General features: G+C 35.0%; 4 protein-coding genes across 6 annotated transcripts; 2 read left to right on the forward strand and 2 right to left on the reverse strand.

The window, feature by feature from the left end:
- Window positions 1-154: 154 nt before the first annotated feature.
- On the forward strand, window positions 155-4,182 carry LOC121738498 (juvenile hormone esterase-like). 2 transcript variants are annotated; one of them, XM_042130587.1, is made up of 3 exons: window positions 155-223; window positions 1,336-2,624; window positions 3,882-4,182. In XM_042130587.1, exons 2-3 carry the CDS (start codon window positions 1,513-1,515, stop codon window positions 4,036-4,038), a joined length of 1,269 nt encoding a protein of 422 aa, XP_041986521.1. In that variant the 5' UTR covers window positions 155-223; window positions 1,336-1,512; the 3' UTR covers window positions 4,039-4,182. The 2 variants fall into 2 exon arrangements, with proteins under 2 accessions (XP_041986521.1, XP_041986520.1); XM_042130586.1 differs by lacking the exon at window positions 155-223 and adding an exon at window positions 253-458.
- Window positions 4,183-5,085: 903 nt separating this feature from the next.
- On the reverse strand, window positions 5,086-7,443 carry LOC121738499 (esterase FE4-like). Of its 2 annotated transcripts, none has more exons than XM_042130588.1 (4): window positions 7,393-7,443; window positions 6,859-6,995; window positions 5,358-6,640; window positions 5,086-5,258 (listed from the first exon to the last, which is right to left on the reverse strand). In XM_042130588.1, the coding sequence occupies exons 2-4, from the start codon at window positions 6,988-6,990 to the stop codon at window positions 5,090-5,092; spliced, it is 1,584 nt and encodes a 527-aa protein (XP_041986522.1). In that variant the 5' UTR covers window positions 6,991-6,995; window positions 7,393-7,443; the 3' UTR covers window positions 5,086-5,089. The 2 variants fall into 2 exon arrangements, with proteins under 2 accessions (XP_041986522.1, XP_041986523.1); XM_042130589.1 differs by lacking the exon at window positions 7,393-7,443 and adding an exon at window positions 7,277-7,292.
- Window positions 6,317-10,755, reverse strand: LOC121738500 (glucose-fructose oxidoreductase domain-containing protein 1). The gene is made up of 2 exons (XM_042130591.1): window positions 9,161-10,755; window positions 6,317-6,327 (listed from the first exon to the last, which is right to left on the reverse strand). The coding sequence occupies exon 1, from the start codon at window positions 10,505-10,507 to the stop codon at window positions 9,287-9,289; it is 1,221 nt and encodes a 406-aa protein (XP_041986525.1). The 5' UTR covers window positions 10,508-10,755; the 3' UTR covers window positions 6,317-6,327; window positions 9,161-9,286.
- On the forward strand, window positions 7,845-8,437 carry LOC121738502 (10 kDa heat shock protein, mitochondrial). Its single transcript, XM_042130593.1, has one exon. The coding sequence runs from the start codon at window positions 7,988-7,990 to the stop codon at window positions 8,297-8,299; it is 312 nt and encodes a 103-aa protein (XP_041986527.1). The 5' UTR covers window positions 7,845-7,987; the 3' UTR covers window positions 8,300-8,437.
- Window positions 10,756-21,764: the final 11,009 nt, after the last annotated feature.

Consider the following 21,764-nt stretch of genomic DNA (forward strand, 5'->3'; position numbering starts at 1 on the left):
CTACTAAAAAGGTAGCTCAGAATAGCATAAACTGTATATTAATACAAAACTCTACCATAGCTAATTATGTAGATTTTTTACATAAAAGTTCCGTTTGTATTTATTTAATAATAGCGCCATCTATATTTTAATACCGTAAGCTATATGCGCAGGCGCAGACACCGCGTTGTTTGAAAATTCGGCGGTACCATTAGCAAGCCGTTTCCTTGTCAGTAACTTATCAGTATTACCGTGTACATTGTACTTTAATACATTATATCTTAAGAGTTTTATCCTTTTATGATTTATTACCGATTGGGTAAGCTTTGAGCGTTGTCGTTTTATACATAATGGCAACTGTGAGCGTCGAACAGGGAAAATTGAAAGGAGGTTTAGCAACAACAGAAAGCGGTGTGCAGTATTATGAGTTCTTGTGTGTTCCGTACGCGAAACCTCCAACTGGAAAATTAAGATTTAAGGTAAATTAACCTAACTGAAAGTCGACTATGGTCGATCTTATGATTCATGTAATTTTATACTGATTACTACTTACTACTTATTTATTAAGTAGTGTGAGTGTATGTTTGTGTAGGTAAGTACATTGATTAATAATAAGTATTTCTAGATATTCCTTTAAAATACTACCTTTTTAAGTCATTCCACCTTTATACTTTATATGACGTATAGTGCTGAATTTTACATTACAGTGTGTTGTCTAGCTCATAATTTGTAGAAGTTAAAGTACATATTTAAAATAATGGCACCTAGATGAAAATAATAGTTATTTTGTCAATATTTACATTTTTATTTAATAACTTATCTCTAATTAAATACATCTACAAAATTATATGTAAGTTCTACACAATGGTATTACTTATCTACAATAGGATAACGTTGTATAAGTACAGAAATTATATATTTTAATGTAAAGTTTTGTTTATTTTGTACTATCGCAGTATAAACGCAACATTACTCCAACCAAACTATAAGTATAGATATAACTTACTAATAAGGCTAGTTAAATATATTTTTATTCAATATTAAAACATAATGCAATCATTCGACTAAATTACAATAGGTAGTTAACAGCACCCAAATTCCAATTTGAATATACTTAAATATGTAATGCATTTACATAAATTATGCAATTATAGAACACTTTTATGATAACTATGCAACATAATACGTAATTAAAGCGAAACCGTATAAGTTACCAAAGTGCAGATATAAAGTTTTTTAAATAACTCAGTTATTTTTATCCAAGGCTGTACAAAACATGTTTGTGAGTTTTTTGTTGAGTTCATCTGTCGACCCTCCAATTATTATCTCATTGTAACATCATCATTCTCATTCCAGAGTCCACAACAACCAGAGCCATGGAACGAAGAGAGAGACGCGACGAAATCAAACGAAAAGAACATCGCTATACAACTCGACCTAAGGACCGGGGGAATAAAAGGGTCCGAGGATTGCCTCTATTTGAACGTATACACCCCCAAAATTCCAGGAAACCAGACGGAGTTACTTCCGGTTATGTTCTTCATCCACGGAGGAGGCTTTGTCGGTGGCAACGGTATCGTGAAAGATGAGCTGGGACCAGACTATTTAGTCGAAAACGACGTAGTCGTAGTGACCATTAACTACAGATTGAATATTTTTGGATTCCTGTCCTTGGACATCCCGGAAGCATCTGGCAACATGGGCCTCAAAGACCAGGTTCAAGCGTTGAAATGGGTGCAGAAGAATATTCAGCAATTCGGTGGCGACAGCAATAATGTGACTATCTTTGGTATCAGCGCGGGTTCGGCTTCCGTGGAATATCTCCTTTTATCCCCCTTAAGCGAAGGTCTCTTCCACAAGGCTATACTCCAATCTGGCTCCACTATCAACCACTGGGCAAGCAACTACGAACCGAGAAAACTACTCGACTCTTTCCTCAAAGAAATGAGATACAAAGGTTCCGAGAACGAGAAAGATATTCACGAGTTCCTTTTGAAAGCCCCAGCTGAAGAACTGGTAGATGTTTCGCGAAAGGTAACCGCTGAATTCAAAAAAGATAGACTATTCCCTGGATTCACTCCGACTATTGAGAAAGATTTGGGCACAGGAGACGCCTTCTTGACTGAACTTCCCTATAAGCTGCTAAAAGCGGGTAAATTCCACCGAGTCCCGGTGATAAAAGGTTTCTGTAACAAGGAGGGATACCTTACTTGCTTCATCCAGCCAGAAGCCATGTTGGATGTTATAAAAAACAAGCAATTTCACAAGCATTTCGCTTTCGACATAGAAGAGGAGGACAGAAAAAAATTGTGTGCCGAATTGCAACATGCTTACGTCGCGTCTGAAGCGAACCCGAATAAAATTGGCGAAGACTTCTTCGGGGATTTAGATTTCATAGCCGGGATTTGGATAAGCGGCAGGATTATGGCGGATTTGGGAAATCCAGTTTATTTCTACGAGTTGAGTTACGATGGGAATATTAACTTATTGAAACGTCTGTTCGGTATTATGAAAGAGGGCGCGGCGCATGGAGATGATGGTGGCTACATTTTCAAACACATTGACGTTTCCAAATTCGCCGAAGAGAAGGACATCGCAGTTAGGGCTAATGTCACAAAAATGTGGACTAATTTTGCTAAAACGGGGTAAGTGTTAATTCGTTACCTTGCAGAACTGAATGAAAAAGTACCTAACGTTTTGACAGTACATCTATACAGTTCACTACACAAGTAAAAAACCCTATTATTACTTATATTATAAATCCGAAAGTGTGTCTATCTGTATTTTTTATGAAATAAAGGGGCAAACGAGCAAACGGGTCACCTGATGGAAAGCAACTTCCGTCGCCCACGTCTGTCTGTTACCTCTTCACGCGCAAACCGCCGAATCGATTTACCTGAAATTTGGTATAGACTTCGAATTCCGGGATAGGATATAAGATATTTTTATTCCGAAAAAATCTATAACTTATTAAGATGTTAATGCAGCATATTTAAGGTCTTGACTTTTGCATCGTGCCAGATAAATACAAGAACATCTGGTACTGTTATGCGATGTGAATTTTCATTAGTTTGAAATAAAAGTGTAGATAAAAGACTCCATAATATTATCCTTTAAGGTATATGATAAAAATCGACACAATGACTAGCATTTCAAACCTCCGGACGGAAAACGTCAACTTTCTTCCCGCTGCGCTTACCGATGATGCCGTTTTCCGCCTCCGTCGATGAGAAAAATAGTATACGCACTATGGGCAGTAAATAAGAAAGCATCTTATTTTCCTGCCCTAGGTGCGTAATGTACTATTAAGCAGTCCGCTAATCATAATATTATTCATACCCTTTATATCCAAGAAATTGATACAATGCTGTTCTTAGGTCTACGTTTTACAATTTCTACATCAATGAGTTGGGGAAATGTTAAGAGTTTATGTCCCTCCTGGTGACATAATCTAAAAATAATTTATTACATATTATATTATTAAATCAGGACTTATTATTAAAATTTATAAATTATCGTAATAATTAGGTACGTGACGAGATAAGCTACACAAGACAAAAACACTGTTTGTGCGGATTATATCACTAATCATGACTCATCGTGAAAAAAATAATTACAATCTGACGGCATCGAATTAGTTCACCATTTTTACCACTAGGGGCGCTTTTTCATGTCGCGGTCGTAGGCTGTAGCCGTTTATTGCTTGAATAACTTTGCAATATAACAAAATCGGTTTTTATTTATTACTATGCATATAATTTTTAAAATTTTATATAATGATAATACAGAATTCACGTTCACGTGTTTACTACACGTAAACGTGAACTCTGCCACTAGGGCTGCTGTTGAGTCATGAATGATGATATGATTGATGATAATCCAAGACACTTTTATAATTTCAGTGTACCAACAACGAAGGATTCTGTGATCGAATGGCCTGCGTATACAGCTTCAACACCGGTCTATCTCAATATTGATGAAAACCTCTCCATCAAGTCCAACTACGAACCAAAGAAAATAGCAGCATTCCAAGTAATTTACGACAAATATGGAAAGTAGTATCTGAAATATTAAAAAGAACGCCGATGCCGTGATAAAATTATTAAAAAGAAAAAAATCTGGCCGTTTGCTTACGAAGATCCCGATAGATGGCGTTTATAAAATAACTAAAAAAATAATATTATTGTTGTGTACTTTAAAACAATGCAAATCTGTTTAGAAGATGTTTTATTCCAATAAAATTATTTAATATTAATAATAACTCCAGGTATTAACAGTTCACTAAACTCTAGTAAATAGCATCAAAAATGTTTACACATAATATAAAATTTACCTAGGGCTGCAATCACCATTGCCTTCGCCAGGCAAAAATAAAAAACCGGCCATTTGGCCGAAATTTGGTTATTTCACCAGACGCCTCTTAAAACTATTCAAGAGTATGTCTTGCCAATTTTTGTTAAATCATCTTCCAACAAAAATTTTGAAAAATCTGATTTACTTAAGTCCTTGAAATCATACTTGATTTTGATCAGAGAAGAAACCGTTTGGATTTCTCTCAACAAAAGTGTCTGGATTTCACCCGGACACTTTTCAAAAACCCGGCCAGACGGTGCCCTTCAAACTAGGACAAATCTGGAGAAATCTGGACAGATGGCAGCCCTAATGTTACCTAACTCTAATTACAATATTTTTCAAAAGTATTTTTATCACATTTTACATCAATTTCTCAAAATACTATCAGTCATTACATGAGGAGACATTTTGTACAGTAATGTTTTATAATTTTACCTCTATAATTAGTGGCGACCTACATTATATTAACAATTATTATGACGTCACAGAGTTAAGTAGGGTCAACAGATTTTGATTTTGAAGAACCTTTTAACTAGATGTTTTTCGTACTGGTAGCAATTTTACTTTGTTCTTTGTATTGGATTATTATTAATATTTAATTACTCAACATGACAATAATACAATAATTATTGTCATGTTGAGTTATTAAGTAGCAGGCAGGCAGTTCATATAAAGTTGTGTACAACTTACCAAAAACGCATGAATAACAAAAGGACAATCAGCTATACAGTCTTAAAATTTATAAGAACATACAAATTTATAGCTTATAATATTCCCTGTACAGATCTGTAAAAATTTTCATTCTGTCTTCGTAAGGATTTATCTTCATTGTCAATTTGTCATTGATGAGAAGATATTTAATTTTATTTTCTTCAACAGGTTCCCATTTCGTTGATATCACATTGTTCAACTCTGGTGTAGGATTGCTGAAAATCGTTATTTATTTTCGAGTACTCATATTTTTAGTAAGTATTAATTTAAAATTTAAATAAGTGATGAATTCTAAATCAGTAATTGTAACTTACCCATATTTAGCAAAGTTGGTCCACATAAGACACATTCTTTCTCTCACCATAATATCATTTTCAGACAGCTTTCCCTTGAGGATCTCACTTTTTATTAGATACCCCCCATCATCACCGTGGCAGGCACCTTTCCTATTGATCTGCATTTTCTTTTTTATATAGTTCAAATTGCCATCGTAAGCAAACTCGTAGAAGAAAACTGGAGAATTGCTTTTAGCGATCATAGATAACGCAATGTGAATACCAGCCAAGAAATCCACGTCGGTGTAGAAATCAACAGCATAGGAGTCATCATCCCCATACTCTTTATCCTCCTTTAGATACACTCCCTTCAGTTCTGCATCAATTTCATCTTTTCTGTCCACCTCAAAAGGCAAGTATGGAGCAAAGCTTTTTTCATTGACAACCTTTCCAAAAAGTGGAGCAGCAAGGGGCAACATCAAAAGACCCTCTCGAGTACAAAAACCAGACATGAAAGGCACCTTTGTAAATTCACCATCAGACAAAAGTTTGTATGTTGGTTTACTTAGGAATGGTTCCCAATCCTTTGGTTTTTCAATTGTGGGAACAAAGCCAAAATGTATACCTCCCTTCCATATGGAAGCTGCAATTACTGCCATGGACATTGCAATCAGTTCCTGTATGGGCATATCCTTCAGATACTTTAGCAGCTCCTCATCTGTGAGTACCGATATTTGTTGTAACGCTGGTATTTTTCTGGCTAACTCCCTTGTTCTTTCACACTTTGCCCAAGGTAGTAAAGAAGAACCAGAATTTGCTATCGCTTTATGGAACAGACCCTTGGCCATCGGAGACAGCATTAAATATTCCACCGATGCGGCTCCAGCGCTGAATCCAAAAATTGTCACATTGTCTGGATCGCCATTGAAACTTTTAATGTTCTGCTGCACCCATTTCAAGGCCATCACTTGATCTTTTAAGCCCATATTCCCTGGGGCTTCTTTACAATCTAAACAAAGAAAGCCAAGAATGCCTACCCTGTAGTTCAAGCTTACTATGACCACATTTTTTTCAATTAAATAGTCGGGACCATGCGCGGAATCATCAGTTCCGTTGCCAAATAAAAAGCCACCACCATGAAAGAATACCATTACAGGTAATTGTGACGATGAAGAACTCGGTAAGCTCGGAGTATATACATTCAAGTACAAGCAGTCTTCAGCTCCGATTACCGTAGATGTTGCTTTATCAAACTGCGCACAGATGTTGCAGTCAAGGGTGGCATCTTTCACACCTTCCCAAGGGAGTGGAGGTTCAGGAGGCTGGAATGTAGAATAACAAAATAATAATAGCTTCAAATATACTGTAAGTAGGTATACCATTATTGTACTCCAGTCCCCGAAAGTGTTTTGTAGTCTCAGAAATATTCTGTGGCCTTATGAAAAAGTAAAAACCATATCTTGCTAAAGAGCTTAAACTGTTTTTCTAAATGAACCATGGAATATTCCAAAGACCAAAACTAAAATAAGAAGAAACTTACCGCAAACCTTAAATTTTTTACAGGTGGTTTAGCATACGGAATTCCCTTGAAGGTGTAAAATTCGAAGTTATTTGAGGTTTTATTCAACTTCCCCATTAATTTTCCACTTTGAACTTCAGTTATTGGTTCCATTGTAGCTGCAAAGTAGTGCAAGTAAAGATAATAAGAAGTACATTATAATAAAAATAGCGGCTTATCTTAGGGGGGTATTACATTATCATTTATATATGATCATAGAAATGATCCAATATAAATGATAATGTAATAACCCCCTTAGACGAAATCTGCTCCGTACATAAAATATTATTCATTAACTAATTACATTTAAAACTAGTAATCTGAGTTGAAGTACATACTGATACAACCTGTACAACTTGTACAGTTGCACCAAAACATTTTTCTGTTATTCTAACCTTACCTTTTTATGTTAAGTATATATTTTGCTAAATAATTAATTGTATTCTTTGAAGTTAAGTTTCATAAAGTAGAAACAATAAACCACGGATAAACCGTTTTAATAAAATAAATTATTACCGTTTAAGGTAAATAATTGAAAAAAGGTGTACTGACAAGATTTTTGCCTTGAGCTTATTACAGTCCGCGATTGCTACAAGCTAAAATAAACTTTATGCTAACACGGTAGAATATATTTTCCAAGTAAGTAATTGATCAACCTTGAACCTTTCGCCATTCTACATATTTCCGATGCTAGTGACATCTACATATACATTTACAAAACTTAATGGTTCTTCCTTTCAATTATGCTACTCGACATTAGATGGCGACAATATCAAAAATTTAATTATTAAAAATTTGAGTGTAATGCATCATGTTAAATGTTTAAAATAATACGCGATATTTAAATTGTTGGTTAATAAGTTTAAAGCATAAAAATGTGTTATTTACATTGTTTTATTCACCTCATTAATCTTCTTGGTATTACTTATAAATGGCAACACAAAAAAAGCATGGGTTACATTTGACAGATAATAAAAAATTATCAGCTCTTGTGCCGGCAGTTTCGTGAAACACGAAATTTCTAGAATCAAGATCTAGTGCTGTAATTCTCAATAGTTTATAAAATATTTCATTCATTCAATAACCCTAGTTTAAAAGAAGATACACTAAAATGGCAAACGCAATTAAGAAGTTGGTTCCTCTTCTAGACCGAGTTTTGATCAAGCGAGCTGAGGCAGTGACAAAAACTGCTGGTGGTATAGTTATCCCAGAAAAAGCACAATCCAAAGTTCTTCACGGAGAAGTGGTAGCCGTCGGAACTGGCTCGAGGAAAGAAAACGGAGAATTCAACCCCGTCCTAGTCAAAGTGGGCGACAAAGTTTTACTACCAGAATACGGCGGTACTAAAGTATCCCTAGACAACGACGATAAGGAGTACCATCTCTTCAGGGAGTCTGATATCTTAGCGAAGATCGAGAATTAATTTTACTTTAGTTATTATGGTTTCGAATTATTCAGTTAGCTTTAGTAGTGTATGAACATGATTTGTGATTGTGTAATATGGTCAAAATGTTGTGAACAAAGTGTTATCTTCGCATTTATTATAATACTGTTATAAAAAGTACTTTGTTTTATTTTAGACTGGATATTTTACATCACTGTTTCATATAAAATTCAAGGATAAATACCTTATGAATATAGGTTATGTTGAGGTTATGAGGATCAAAGTGCACTATAATATTATCTCTACAAAACAGAGTTTAGTTAATTTTGACTTTAGTATTAGCAATAAGTTTAGCATTAATTATTCTGGACTAGTTTTTTAAAGGTCAATATAGCATTCCTCAAGACATTATTATGTATGTTCTTGATTTTTATATGGTTAATAATTTATTCTAAATAATTGCTGACTCACATAATCATTATATTACTACAGTAGCAAATGCTCTAGAAATCCAATCTAGTGCCCAGTGACCAGTACGGACACTATTAATACATGCAGCTTTAATGTCAGACGGCAGACCAGTGATATCATCACAATCACATAATATTACTGTATCAATGCAAATCATCTTTCTTAAAATGTTATTGTTAATTATTAAAATATGTAGGGTGCAGTTCAAAGATTTAAACACAAACATTTTAGTACTATGTTTAATTGTCTAATAAAACAAAAATATGGTTTATATGTTCTAATACTGTCAATAGTGGAATATAATAATGACATAACTAATAAGTTTAATCACATAAAGCCTATAATAAACATTTAAAAGTAAAGTTTTATAAAATTTAAAATAATATTTAAGTCTTACGTTAGTTCTTTTAAATATAAAGTCATATATACATTTTAAAGTATGGCAAATTGCTTAATTTGTATAATTTTATGGCAAAATATTTGTCATCTTAAGCAAGTTAGTTTGTAAAATATAGAGACGTGCTGATAAATCTTAAAATATAAGGCAAAATGTTATCACTGCAAAGAGATTGCAGTTCTTCTCACAGCGGCGGACAAAGCTGGATTAGGATCTGGGGGTTCGGTAAGCAACTGCACAGTTTTCCAGCAACCATCCTCGTTGGATTGCCGTAAAGCTTCCATGGTTGCCTGCACCCTTTGACCATCCTCAAAAGTCGCAGCTGTTTTCACCGGTTCTTTTATCCAGTCCATCTGTTCTTTAACTGGTTGGAACGCTTCCTTCAGTGCACTTATCATTTTGCAAAGTCCTTTTATGTAGGGCTTGGGAATAACACTCGATGCACAACTTAAATCTTCAACATCTACGTAGATTACCTCCTCCTTGTCTATAGCTCGTTTATCGTCTTCTGTGCCTTTGTTATTTGTTTTATGCAATTTCCCATGTAAATCTCCACCTCTTACCACTAGATAACCCTTTTTACTAAAAACATAAATTTCTTGATTAAAATATGGCCCCGGCAAGTGGTTGTTTAGTGTTGCAGTGACCAATAATCCTCTGTCCATCTGCAACTGGAATGTACAAAAATCAGGCGCTGTTATTCTTCTTATGCCATTCACTTGAGCCGTCTCCTCCACAAAGGTGCGTAGAACTCCATGCACCTTAGTAACCTTTTGTCCACTGAGATACGAGACCAGATCAATAACATGGCTTCCTACCAGAGTTAAGGTTCCTCCACCCATTGTGTCGTCACAAAGCCAGTTGTAGGTTTCCCCAAGTAAGGACCCCATCTGCACCCTTACATCGATCAGTGTAAGATCACCTGGATTTCCCAAGTAACCATCCATAATACTCTTTCTCATGTGGCTAAAGGCAGGCAAAAATCTTAGTGAATGGTTGATTATTGATATCAGTGTTGGGTAGTACTGGGCTGCCCTCACCATCTTCAAAGCCTCAGCCTGGCACAACCCAGCTGGCTTATCACAGACCACATGTTTACCTATCCCTAGCGCCTTCACAGATATCTGTGCGTGTAAATTCGGAGCGCACACTATAAAAACTAAACTCACATTTTTTTTTAACAAAACATCATCAATTTTGTTTGTGTGAAAAGGAATTTTCAGTTCCTTGGCTGTCGCTTCCGCTTCTTGCGCTGTAACACCCCATATTGCTTCGACGGAAAATCCCTTTTCTCTCAAGAATGGAACCAAAACCTTTGCAACAGCGCCTGTGCCGAAAACACCGATACCGGGTAGCATTTTATTGCTATCGCTTTTCATAGCGACAAAATGAAATACCAGCTTTTAAGTAGTAAATTGCCAAATATTTTATCTTCACTATAAAGATCATTATAGAATTTCGAAATTGAATATAAGCACTGCGACGTCTGCGACTTGCGTCATTTTGTAGAGTAACAATAAGCAATTATTTTTGAGCAGAACTCTCGAAACCAGCTGACAGTGGACCTGCCGTTTGTGAAGATATAGCTATTTCATTTAAATCATCGTCATTTTATTAATTATTGAAATTAAAATAATTTTTTATTTCAATTTGGATTACCTACCTATGTTTTAGTTAATAATGACAATCACAGAGTACAATTTAAATAGAAAATTGACAATTGACATTTGATTTTTTTAAAGAATGTGTCAAATGTCAAACAGTTTCCATTTTAGTAACTAGATGGCATATGGGTAGACAACTATCGGTAATACCAGAAAATACCATCAATAATTGCTACAAAACTGGGCAAAAGAATGTAAAACTTGATACATTTCAATTTGAAAAAGACGCAATAATATTTCAATGAACGATTATTATAACGATGTTTTAGCTAAAACTCACGTAAGAAATAGCCCTATTTACCGATATTCACACTAAATGTCACAGGAATTATACATTTTGGTTTTGACAACATCTTACCTGCACTTGTGCAAGATAACGGATATTTAATGGCTAATATTTTACTAATATGAACATCAAAAACCCAAATAACACAATTTGGGAAAAAATAATAAAAACCACACCAACAATAAAAAGTAGAAGAAGTTTGAACTCTTTCAGTTGTCAGTTTTCAGTTTGACAAGTATTTAACCTCTCGAATACCAGGATGTCAAAATTCTATTGAGCCTCAAATATCGCGTTCTTTGGCGCCATTCAAATTTTTCGATTTCTTTTTTCAAGTTTTACAAAATTGCGCCAATCAGTCCGAACTAATTTAGTGCATTCTGTTTGTAGCCAACTTCATACTCTTAAAAAATAATGTATAGAACAAACGAAATTAAATCTTAAACACACTAAAATAAGTAACAAAACAGCGTGAGGTCGAGTGCATCAGGTGGCTCATTAACGTGCCGGTGGTACACAGAGGTATTTTTACGGGTGGCACGTTAAGGTGTCGGTGGGGTTCGAGAGGTTAAATATTATGTTAGCGTGTTCCTAAACTGTTACCAGTATACTGGCCTAATCGCTTAGGCCAATGAAGTATGAACGCTTAGGAGTATGCTCTTTGTGAAATTTAAACTAGTGGGACGAAGCAAAAAAACATAGTAATATATGGGAATGTATAAATACATACAGTTTTATGTTAATATTATTTTGCTAACGAAATCTAGGTCTAAGATATTTTGATTTATGTCTTCACTTCACAGTCACTTGACAGTACACTGATATTTTTTGGAAACATAACCCTTATGTAGTCAGTCATGCCAACCTGCAGATAATTTCAGATCGGTGAGGAACCAATAGAAAATCTAGAAGTGTCCTTACGCCATCTAGTTTAGATTGTTAAAAATAAAATTAAAAAATATTAGTGTCCGACCGAAACTGATTTTTCAGCCGAAACCGAAACCGAAACCGAACTTTCGGCCTTACTCTTAGTTTCGGCCGAAACCGAAACCGAAACTTGGTAAAACATTCAAAATTACGATTATTTACTGAAATTTATTGATTTTTAACATAAATTACATTTTTTTAAACTAAAGAAAAAGTACCACATTGAATTTTTTACTTTTTGTGACATTTCTTACTATAAATATTATTATTTTATAGTTATTGACGACCTCTGTGGCTCAGTGGTGAGCGCGTTGGTAGCTCAAGCCGGGGATCGCGGGTTCGAATCCCGCCGACGGAACAAAAAGTTTTCAATGTTCCCGGGTCTGAATGTGTATTAAATATGTGAATGATATAATAAAACATCTTAAATATATGTATAGTATAAAAGTATTAAATATATTTCCGTTGTCTGGTACCTGTAACACAAGTCCTTAGGTACTTAGCACGGGGCCAGACTGACGTGGTGTGAAGCGTCCATAGATATTATTATTATTATTCTTAGACTCGAATAACTTTTTGTACTATTGTCCGTTTTTTTATACGATTCCAAGTTCGTTCGTTCGTTTCGTCTCATTCACAGCAAATCCGATTTTTATCTTCTGAACGCCCAATATTCGAGTTTTAACTTCATAAAACACATGTCCTGTCGGTGTAGTGTATGACAGATCGAAAAGCATAGGCGAAAAAATTGTTAAGTTGACAGGTTTCACAGATATGCGTTTGTTTAGCTTATTTATCGTTTCTTGCTTTTTGTTACTAAAACAACGTGACAATGCTCAAAAGTCAAAGATGATAAAAATGTATAAAAATAATCAATCAAACGTATAACGTAAACTTAGATTCATTAATCGCGATTAAATGAAGAATGTAAAATCTATTTGAAACAAAACGAGATTCACGTCGCCATAAAAACGCGTGTGTGATTGGTGAAATTCCCCTTAATGTATTATAACGAAGGATTACCCTTAGAAACAAGAGCAGAAGTTATTTGAAGTCATTTTATTTAGGTGCGATTCGCCTAAGAAATAGAACGTGTACACTAAATTGGTTCTACACGTATAAACGCGTTTATAGCACCAAATAGCATTTCACTAACATAAAGTTCACAACAAATCCGAGTTTTATCTTCAGAACGTCCAATGTTGCACAGTTAAACTTCACTAAAGGCGTTAAAGTTCTGCCAGTGTAGTGTCATGGCGAATCGAAAATCATAGACGAAAAAAATGATGCGTTTGGGTAGTTTATATATCGTTTCTTGCTTTTTTATTGATCCCCGTAGGAACGCGTTTAATGGGAACTAAGTTTTATAAAACGAAGTTGTGCGATTGGTGAAATCCTCCCTTAGACATACTACTGAAAACAAAATCAATAATTGCAGTATATTATTTTTATGGGAGACATGGACACGACCGCGGTCGAAGTTCAAAACGAAATGACTAAGCAAACTTGCAGTTGACGTCACATTTTTTCTCCAGAAGGCGTTTTGCCACTAAACCTGAAAAATATACTGAGGGCCGCAAGAGTGAAGCTTACGGGGAAGTAGGCTAGATAAGATTCTAGCAGGGTAGGAACGGTCTAAGTCCTAAGAGATTGCGTGTCCAAAAAAAAAAAAGAGTGAGGTGAGAAGATTTACTAGATAAATCTCACAAGATATATCCTAAGATATCTTTTAATCTCACAGTCAAACAAAATTCTTAAGTAAATAAAGTTCACACACAATATAATCAATTTATCATAGCATTTACTAAATCCTTTGTTTGGGAAACATTGTTAAAATAGCACGTAATTTGCCAACAGTTATATATATATTAAATAAGCTTTTTATTGTAGAAATAAAATTCAATAATATAATTTCGATAAAAATAAGTTAAGACAATTTAATGAAAATAAAACGAAGTGCTAATTTTTGATTTGTGACTAATCTGAAGTACATAATCTCGAAACATGATTAAATAGATGGTGGCGAACTGGCCAGGGCCTCGCTGGCAAGCAAGCTCGAGTTAACTGCGAAGTTTACCGAACGATGCATGAGTTTCGGTTTCGGCTATATTTTGGCTGAAACCGAAACTAAGGCCGAAACTAGATTTTTTGGCCGAAACTGGCCGAAACCGAAACCGAAAGTTCGGTCGGTCACTATTATAAATCATAATATGATTCATTTTTTTTAAATCGTTAATCACTCTGCTTTCAATTCATGTCTAGTAATTCGTACTAATGTGACATTCGTCAGTTTGACAGTTTTGACAATTCATTTGCTGATGTGATTGAGAGAGCTAAAGACCATTTTAGCCCCGCAGGTAATAGATATTATATCCTCTAGTTACTTTTTTCATTGGCCGTCTACAGCAGCTTAAAGATAGTGCCATAGATTTCGGTAACTATTGTTATAGTTTGTGCGTTCTAAGATGATATGGGTGACAGTTTTGATGTTCCTTGCTACGGGTTTTTTTTACAAGAAAACAAAAAAAATCAAAATGTAATAAATTATATTCCATCTACAAAAACAAATGTTTCCTATAATTCTAAATGAATAAAAATGAAAAGATGCTAAATGCTAACTTATTAATAAAAATTATAAATATTAACTGTGAAATATGAGTATAAAGTTATTGTTACGAAAACATTTGAAAAATGTCATATGCATGAAATGGAACTTATGTCAATAGAGATTGACTCGGTTGAATCGAAATTAAATCGATAAAAAAGGGCGGCCATCTTAAATCGCCGGCACCACTGAAATGTCAGTACGAAATCGATGATTTCGATTGCAATTCCTTTACGAAGTGATTCGATATTTTTAAACTATCGATTAATTTTTGTTACGTAACTTCCATTTTTTGGCCGAAACTGGCCGAAACCGAAACCGAAACTTCGGTCGGTCACTAAAAAATATAAATGAAAATGCCTCATTATTCTTATGCCGGCGTCAGACATAGCTTCACTTGTTTGAACACTAATATTTGATTGCTTTAAAAAGTGAAGATAAAATTTAATATTTGGCAATTTACTACCAAGGCTGTTATTCAATGATGAAATACCATTGACTTTTATAAGTGGACGCGGCATAATGGTCTCTACCGACTCTACCAAATCAAAATACATTATGTCTATGCAAAATACTGTGGCCGGTCCGCCATTTTATGTTCCGGTTCTCCGAGGTACATAAACTGTCAAAGTGTCGTATTATCGGTAAAATTTTTCGACCAATTTGCTTTGTTTTAAATTAATTTATAGTCCGTCAAAAAAGTGAAGAAATTTAAAAAAGTTTGTCCTTGGATCCGGTACGTTTATATTTTTACTAAAATGTTTGTTATTTTACTGATGGCTTGACTTCGTATGTGCTAATTTAGTTAATAATTAGACAATAAATAAGATTTGTGATAGAATAGTAATATAACATGGCTTGATTTTCGATATTATTTAATCAACATAGAAATTAGTAGATTTGACGTTTAGTGATGTACTTTTTTATCGAATTTAAAAAATATGAGGTGAAGAATCTGATCATTTATTTAAAAGATTTTAACCTTAATAGCTCACTTATATTCTTGGCAATATGGCGCCGGCCACACTTTTTTGTAGTAATGTCGCTTCCATCTGTTTCCTTATTCATTGTGAAATACTCAAAGTAGAATATCATTGCTGTTATTTCACAAACACGTCATTTTTGACATGTGTTTGACAGTTCTCCTAAGCTTTGTCCACACTGTGCCTTTTTTTGTTCGTCAAGGGCATGCGTTATAGCGCAGTCAACAGCGACCGCAAATTTTCAAAAATGACCATATAGGCGTTGCGAATGCGCCAATATGAAAGTTGGTGACGAAAATTGAATTTGAAAGTGCACAGTGTGGACTGTGGACATAGCTAATAATCTATAAGTCTACGGCTGGCAGCGTACACGATAAAGTTGTCCAGTAATTAAATTGTGAAACTACGCAATTTAGTTTGTACGATAGTCGGCCAACTTGAAATTGTAAAATTATATCCCACCAAAAACATTTTCATGTAAAAATGTTGCCAAGACGAGAACATATAGTTTGTGGTGTCAAAAAGTAGTGAGATCTCATGTAGAGCCAAGTTTCTAACCTTACACAGTCTACTTACTCAGTCCTAAATCTGAAAACCTTAATTTTACACAATATACTTGATATAATGTGTCAGCCGCACCAGAAGAATCTAAAAACTCTACACATTCGTCAAAATCGGTGGCCTGGCCATTTTTTATTTGTTATACCTATACTATTAATTTAATACCTATTAAATTATAATACCTATTTATGATCCTAAGATTCCTGGAGAATGGGCTAAGGGAATAAGCAGAAGAGAATAGGTGTAGGGAATAAGGTAGGGGTCCAGACTGCAGTAATTGGCCTCCGCTAAACTCACTCACTAGACGAAACACAGCGCAAGCGCTGTTTCACGCCGGTTTTCTGTGAGAGCGCTGTTTCACGCCAGTTTTCTGTGAGTCTGTGGTCTCTCATGGCTAACTAGTGTTTCTAATTTGTCACAAGAAGTATTTTATACTATTTTCAATTTTGTATCTAGCACAATCTCATACTAACAGCCACCCTCTGTATCAAGGTGTAGTGTGTGTATCGCCTCCCTCCTACATAAGTTAATGTTATTAGTTATTAAGTCAGTTATTAAACATATTTCGCAGAGACAACTCTCTTTCAATCAGTCTCCCCTAAGCCGCACATTGCATGGCGACCCTGCCAGGATTGTTGCCCTTGACGTTAGTTAGAGTAAGATTTATGACTATAAGAATTTGAAAAAAAAAAAAACAAAAGTTTATAAAAAAATGTAAGATTATAGAAGTTAAGTAAGTACTTATTATTTTAGTATAATGAAGAGTTAATATTACTTATGTATATTAGTCTTATAAGGAGTAAAAAAAATATAAGTAAGTAAGTAAGTATAATAAGTATACCTATCTTTAGTGTGTAATCTTTTTATTTATTTTTTTCAAAAAAAAAACGGGGGAGGTGTAGCGTGTGTATCGCCTCCCTCCTATATAAGTTAATGTTATTAGTTATTAAGTCAGTTATTAAACATATTTCGCAGAGACAACTCTCTTTCAATCAGTCTCCCCTAAGCCGCACATTGCAAAGGAGATGGGATAGGTTAGGTTGGGTTTAATAATTTTTTTGTTGTTTCTGTACTAATATTGTGTTACATACCAAATTTCAGCTTTCTAAGACTTCAGGAAGTATTCTATCAATTTTGGTGATCGGTGAGTCAGTGCCAAAATTGTGGGTTTTTGGACACCTATAAAATCTAAAGTATAATAGCTACGATATTAAAACTTTGCGCATTTCATTATTATACTCATGTCTTTATATTTAAAAAAAATTGAACTATCTGAGATAATCCAAACCAAAGTTACGAAGGTTCAAAAATACGACGAAACGTTTCGAGAAAAGGTAGGTTGCCCTTGCGCTTCGCTTGGCTCGCCTTGGCGGGGGCACTACCGTGCACCCAGAGTCTGCGGGAACCCTTAGTCACGGGCGAAATACTAATTTATATGGCAAAGAAACGTTTGCCGGGACAGCTAGTAACTAGTAAGTAAGTATATAAAATTCTCGTATCACGGGGACCGGGGTGCGCCGTGCGTGGTTGAACTCCTCTGAAACAGCTCTACCGATTTTCGTGAATACTTATGGTGGTGATGTCGCAGCCAACTGGTTTAAATAGCTGTTCAATCAAACAGTCGTTGGCGTTGTTCAGTCAAAGGGCTAACCCTTTGACTGAACAGCGCCATTCAATCACACGTCTAGCTTTTTAATTGAATATTTAAGTCGCTCAAAACGTTCAACATTACACCTGATTCAAAAGCCACCGTGTGATTGAATTAGTTCAGCGCTCACCACCGCGATGGCCGATGGGGCTAGGTGCGTTTTGTTCACAATAATAATATTATGTCATTAACTAACCGGTGTTTTGTGGCTGCATTATGATATTTTTCCTAAATATACGTTACAAGTATTACTTATTAAAGAGTAAAGAAACAAAAATTATGGGGGTACATACGAGTGAATCATAATTTAACTAATATTCGTGAAGAAATTACGGGATTATGAATTAATGCATCACCAAGGTTTTGTTGATGCATTAATTCATTCATGTTGACTGGACAACGCCATTCAATCACACGGCTAATGGCTATTAGCTTTATCCACATTGTGCCTTTTTTTTTGTTCATCAAGGGCATGCGTATATAGAACGTGAGGCATGCCCGTGACGCGCGTCAAAATCCACCCGCGTTGAAAGAAAAGTGTCATATTCCAGTATATAATAAAGTACTCTGTGGTGTCATAGCGCGCGTTACGATTTCAACGCGCGTTACGGGCATGCCTCACGTTCGCTGTTGACTGCGCTATAACGCATGCCCTTGTTGAACAAAAAAAAAGGCACAATGTGGACAAAGCTAATAGTCATTAGCCGTGTGATTGAATGGCGTTGTCCAGTCAAAGGGCTAGATGTTTGATTGAATGGCTTTTTTAACGAGTCGACTGCGACAGACAGACTGACATACTTATTTAGTCACTTCAATAAAATTATATGGGCGAAAATCGAAATACTTTATAGGGCAAAACAACGTTTGCCGGGACAGCTAGTATAATATAAAATATTAATATAAATTATAGATAATGCTAGATATTAAATTAGTTGGGAAACTACTAATTTAATGTTAAAATAATATGATCCACAGTCTCCCAAAATTAATATAAGTAAGTAAGTACAGTACAAAATATAACTACAATAATTATTGTGCTTACTGCTTAAAATATTTTTTTCCATTCCTGACTAATTATATTATTACTTTTTGTAGTTTAAAATAATTACGTGAGTGGAAATAACAAAGAAAAATATTTGTAGAGTAAACAGAGTACGGCGTACTCGGGACTCTAATGAATCATCGGTCGTCGAGGAACGCAATGATATCTACCACCTGGAGGAATAGGGCTGTCTCGGCGATGAAAAGTTGAAAAATTATTACTTAACTTTATTCGTATTTTGAAAAAATTAACAGAAGTAAATTCCAGAAAATTATAAATGTAAGTACTAGATGACGCCCACAACTCAGTTTTATCACAAGTAAGTATCTTATAATCTTTCCCGGGATCAGAGTATCCTCATACTTTTCAGAAAATACCGGTTAAGTGCTTGGGCGTGAAGAGCTTACAGACAGACACACTTTCGTTTTTATTAGTATGGATCGCAAACCTGCACACACAAATAAGGTACAGTCGCCATAAAATATCGTCCCCTTTTTTTAAAAACTTTCTAAAAAAATAAAATAAAATACTACAGTTATAAATCATACATCAAACTGTAGCTTCACTATTCCTTTATTCTTAAAAGTAATCAAAAATGCGTTAACGTTTTCAGGAAAAGTTTAAAAGTAAAAACAAAAATATTTTTGGGCTCCTAATTTAATATAAATATATATGTATATTAAAGGGATAAATATAATATATTTATTTTTAGTATTTGTTGTAGCGGCAAAATAATATGTATATGTAACACAATTCCTGAAAATTTCAGAAGTCTAGCTATAGCGGTTCTTGAGATAGAGCCTGGAGACAGACAGACGGACAGACAAGGATGTTTCAGTAATAGGGTCCCATTTTTACCCTTTGGGTACGGAACCCTAAAAAAGCATATTTTTCTACAGTTTCAAGCAAAAAGAAGTGATATGAACGTTCGAGATCCATTTACTGTTTGAGATCCTAATACCGTCTTGGGGACAATATTAGGTTCATGTAAGGGCACGATATTAGGATATTTTTTTTGGGTTCGTCTTTTTTAACAAAAAACATTTATTTATTAACATCTGAGGTAATAATAATTAGTTTTACAAACAAATTGTATCAATAAGTCAGGCATATTATTAATATTTTATGGTATCCAAGAATATTTCAATGAAAAACTGACTTTGAAAACTTTTTTTTGATTTTCCAATTCCTGCTGGTACGAAAGGCGTGATGCCCTCACTTCTTCACAATGACCGACTGATGCAACTAGCTCCTAGCTCGTGCCAGTTATGATAGATGGCAGTTTTTAAATAAGTAGATATCGAAGGGGACGGAATTAGGTTCGGGAACGAAATTTGGCGACTATACCCCTATATATAAGTATTTAAATGGTGATTCTCATTATCATCCAGCACAAAATAAAAATAAAATATAATAAAAATCGTTTTATATCTGAATAGATTTTAAGAAAATGCTTTTAGAACGTTGATATTACAATATGATGCCTATACACCGGTTCGGGAACTAACCCGGCGAGAAGAATCGGCGTAAGAAACACGCATGGGGCCCACTTTTTTACCAAAAAAGGTGTGAAAAAAAATTAATCTTTTTTAAAAAAAGTTTACATTCTGTAACATAATAACTTAATAAAATAACAGTTATGCACTGTTGGTAAATATTTCAAAGAGTACGAATTTGCGATAAACAGCCTCTAAATACCGGGCTTCATCATGTTACACCCGTGCTACGCGACAATAAGCTTCTGGTAGGTACCACGCATACAAAGCAGTAACCGAGTAAACAGTTGAGAGAATTAACCAGCAGAGGGCCCAGACAAGCGGCAAGCGATTATCGTAAACGCCAACGCCAACGCCAACTCCACAAAGTGTATGGGATTTGACATTAGTATTCGCTAGCGAAGCGATGACTATGTCAAATCGCACACATTTTGTTAGCGTTTACGATAATCGCTTACCACTTGTCTATTAAGGCTGTAATATTACCATCTAGAAAAGGAGTCTCAAGTTATAGCTATACTCTTAGCAACTACATAATATATAATAACGCAAATATAGCTCTATGTTTCCAACGCGGGAATCTAACCCACGACTGTCGAGTCAAGACTCAAGAGCCAAAGATAATTACAATTTTCAAGAGCCACGCTCTAAACTACTGGGCCGCGGAGATCGAAGACTCTGCTTGTTTCAAGGGCGTCGCCAAGGGGGGGCAAAGGGGGGCAGCTGCCCCTCCCTAGAGATTCTAAAAAAGTTGCCAAATATAATGCAAACAATGACCACTATAAATTAAAATCTGATAATAAAAAACAATACAATGTTATTATAACTTATTTACAAGTTTTTTATTGCATAGTCAAGAGCTCGTGCTCGTAGCTTTACACATTGGACTCTGTACTGTCACAGAATATATATATATATTTATATAGTACTAAGATACTGTTTTTATAATCGCTGTAGATGTAAGGCTCGTAGTACAAGTGAAAACCTTCATGTGCTGTCGACTATACCTACAATTCATACCTACGTTTTCCATTCGAGAGAATGAGAAAAGTATGAATTGTAGTAGGTAAAGGCAACTTGCCCCCCCCCTGCGCCATCGGCTGGCGACGCCCTTGGCTTGTTTCTAATATTATAATTTCTATGAAAATCTCTCGTTAGCTTCATTTCGCAATTTACAGAGAGAGTTCTGAGTTTATTAGAATACTAGTAAATGGCAATGCTTCCTTACTACAAAAATTAATTGAAAATACAGTCCATTTTTTTATATAAATAACATAAAATCAAATCTGATTTTAAGTAGATGGTGCCATCCCTACTGCAATACTATTTGGAGCGCACTCACCTAAACACGAATTCTTGTGAACATTAGAACTTTTGCTAGTGCTTTAGTCGTATGAAAATATTTTTCTCACCTCCGGGCGGAAACC

This window comes from Aricia agestis, chromosome Z (genome assembly GCF_905147365.1).
Source record: "Aricia agestis chromosome Z, ilAriAges1.1, whole genome shotgun sequence".
NCBI lineage: Eukaryota > Metazoa > Arthropoda > Insecta > Lepidoptera > Lycaenidae > Aricia > Aricia agestis.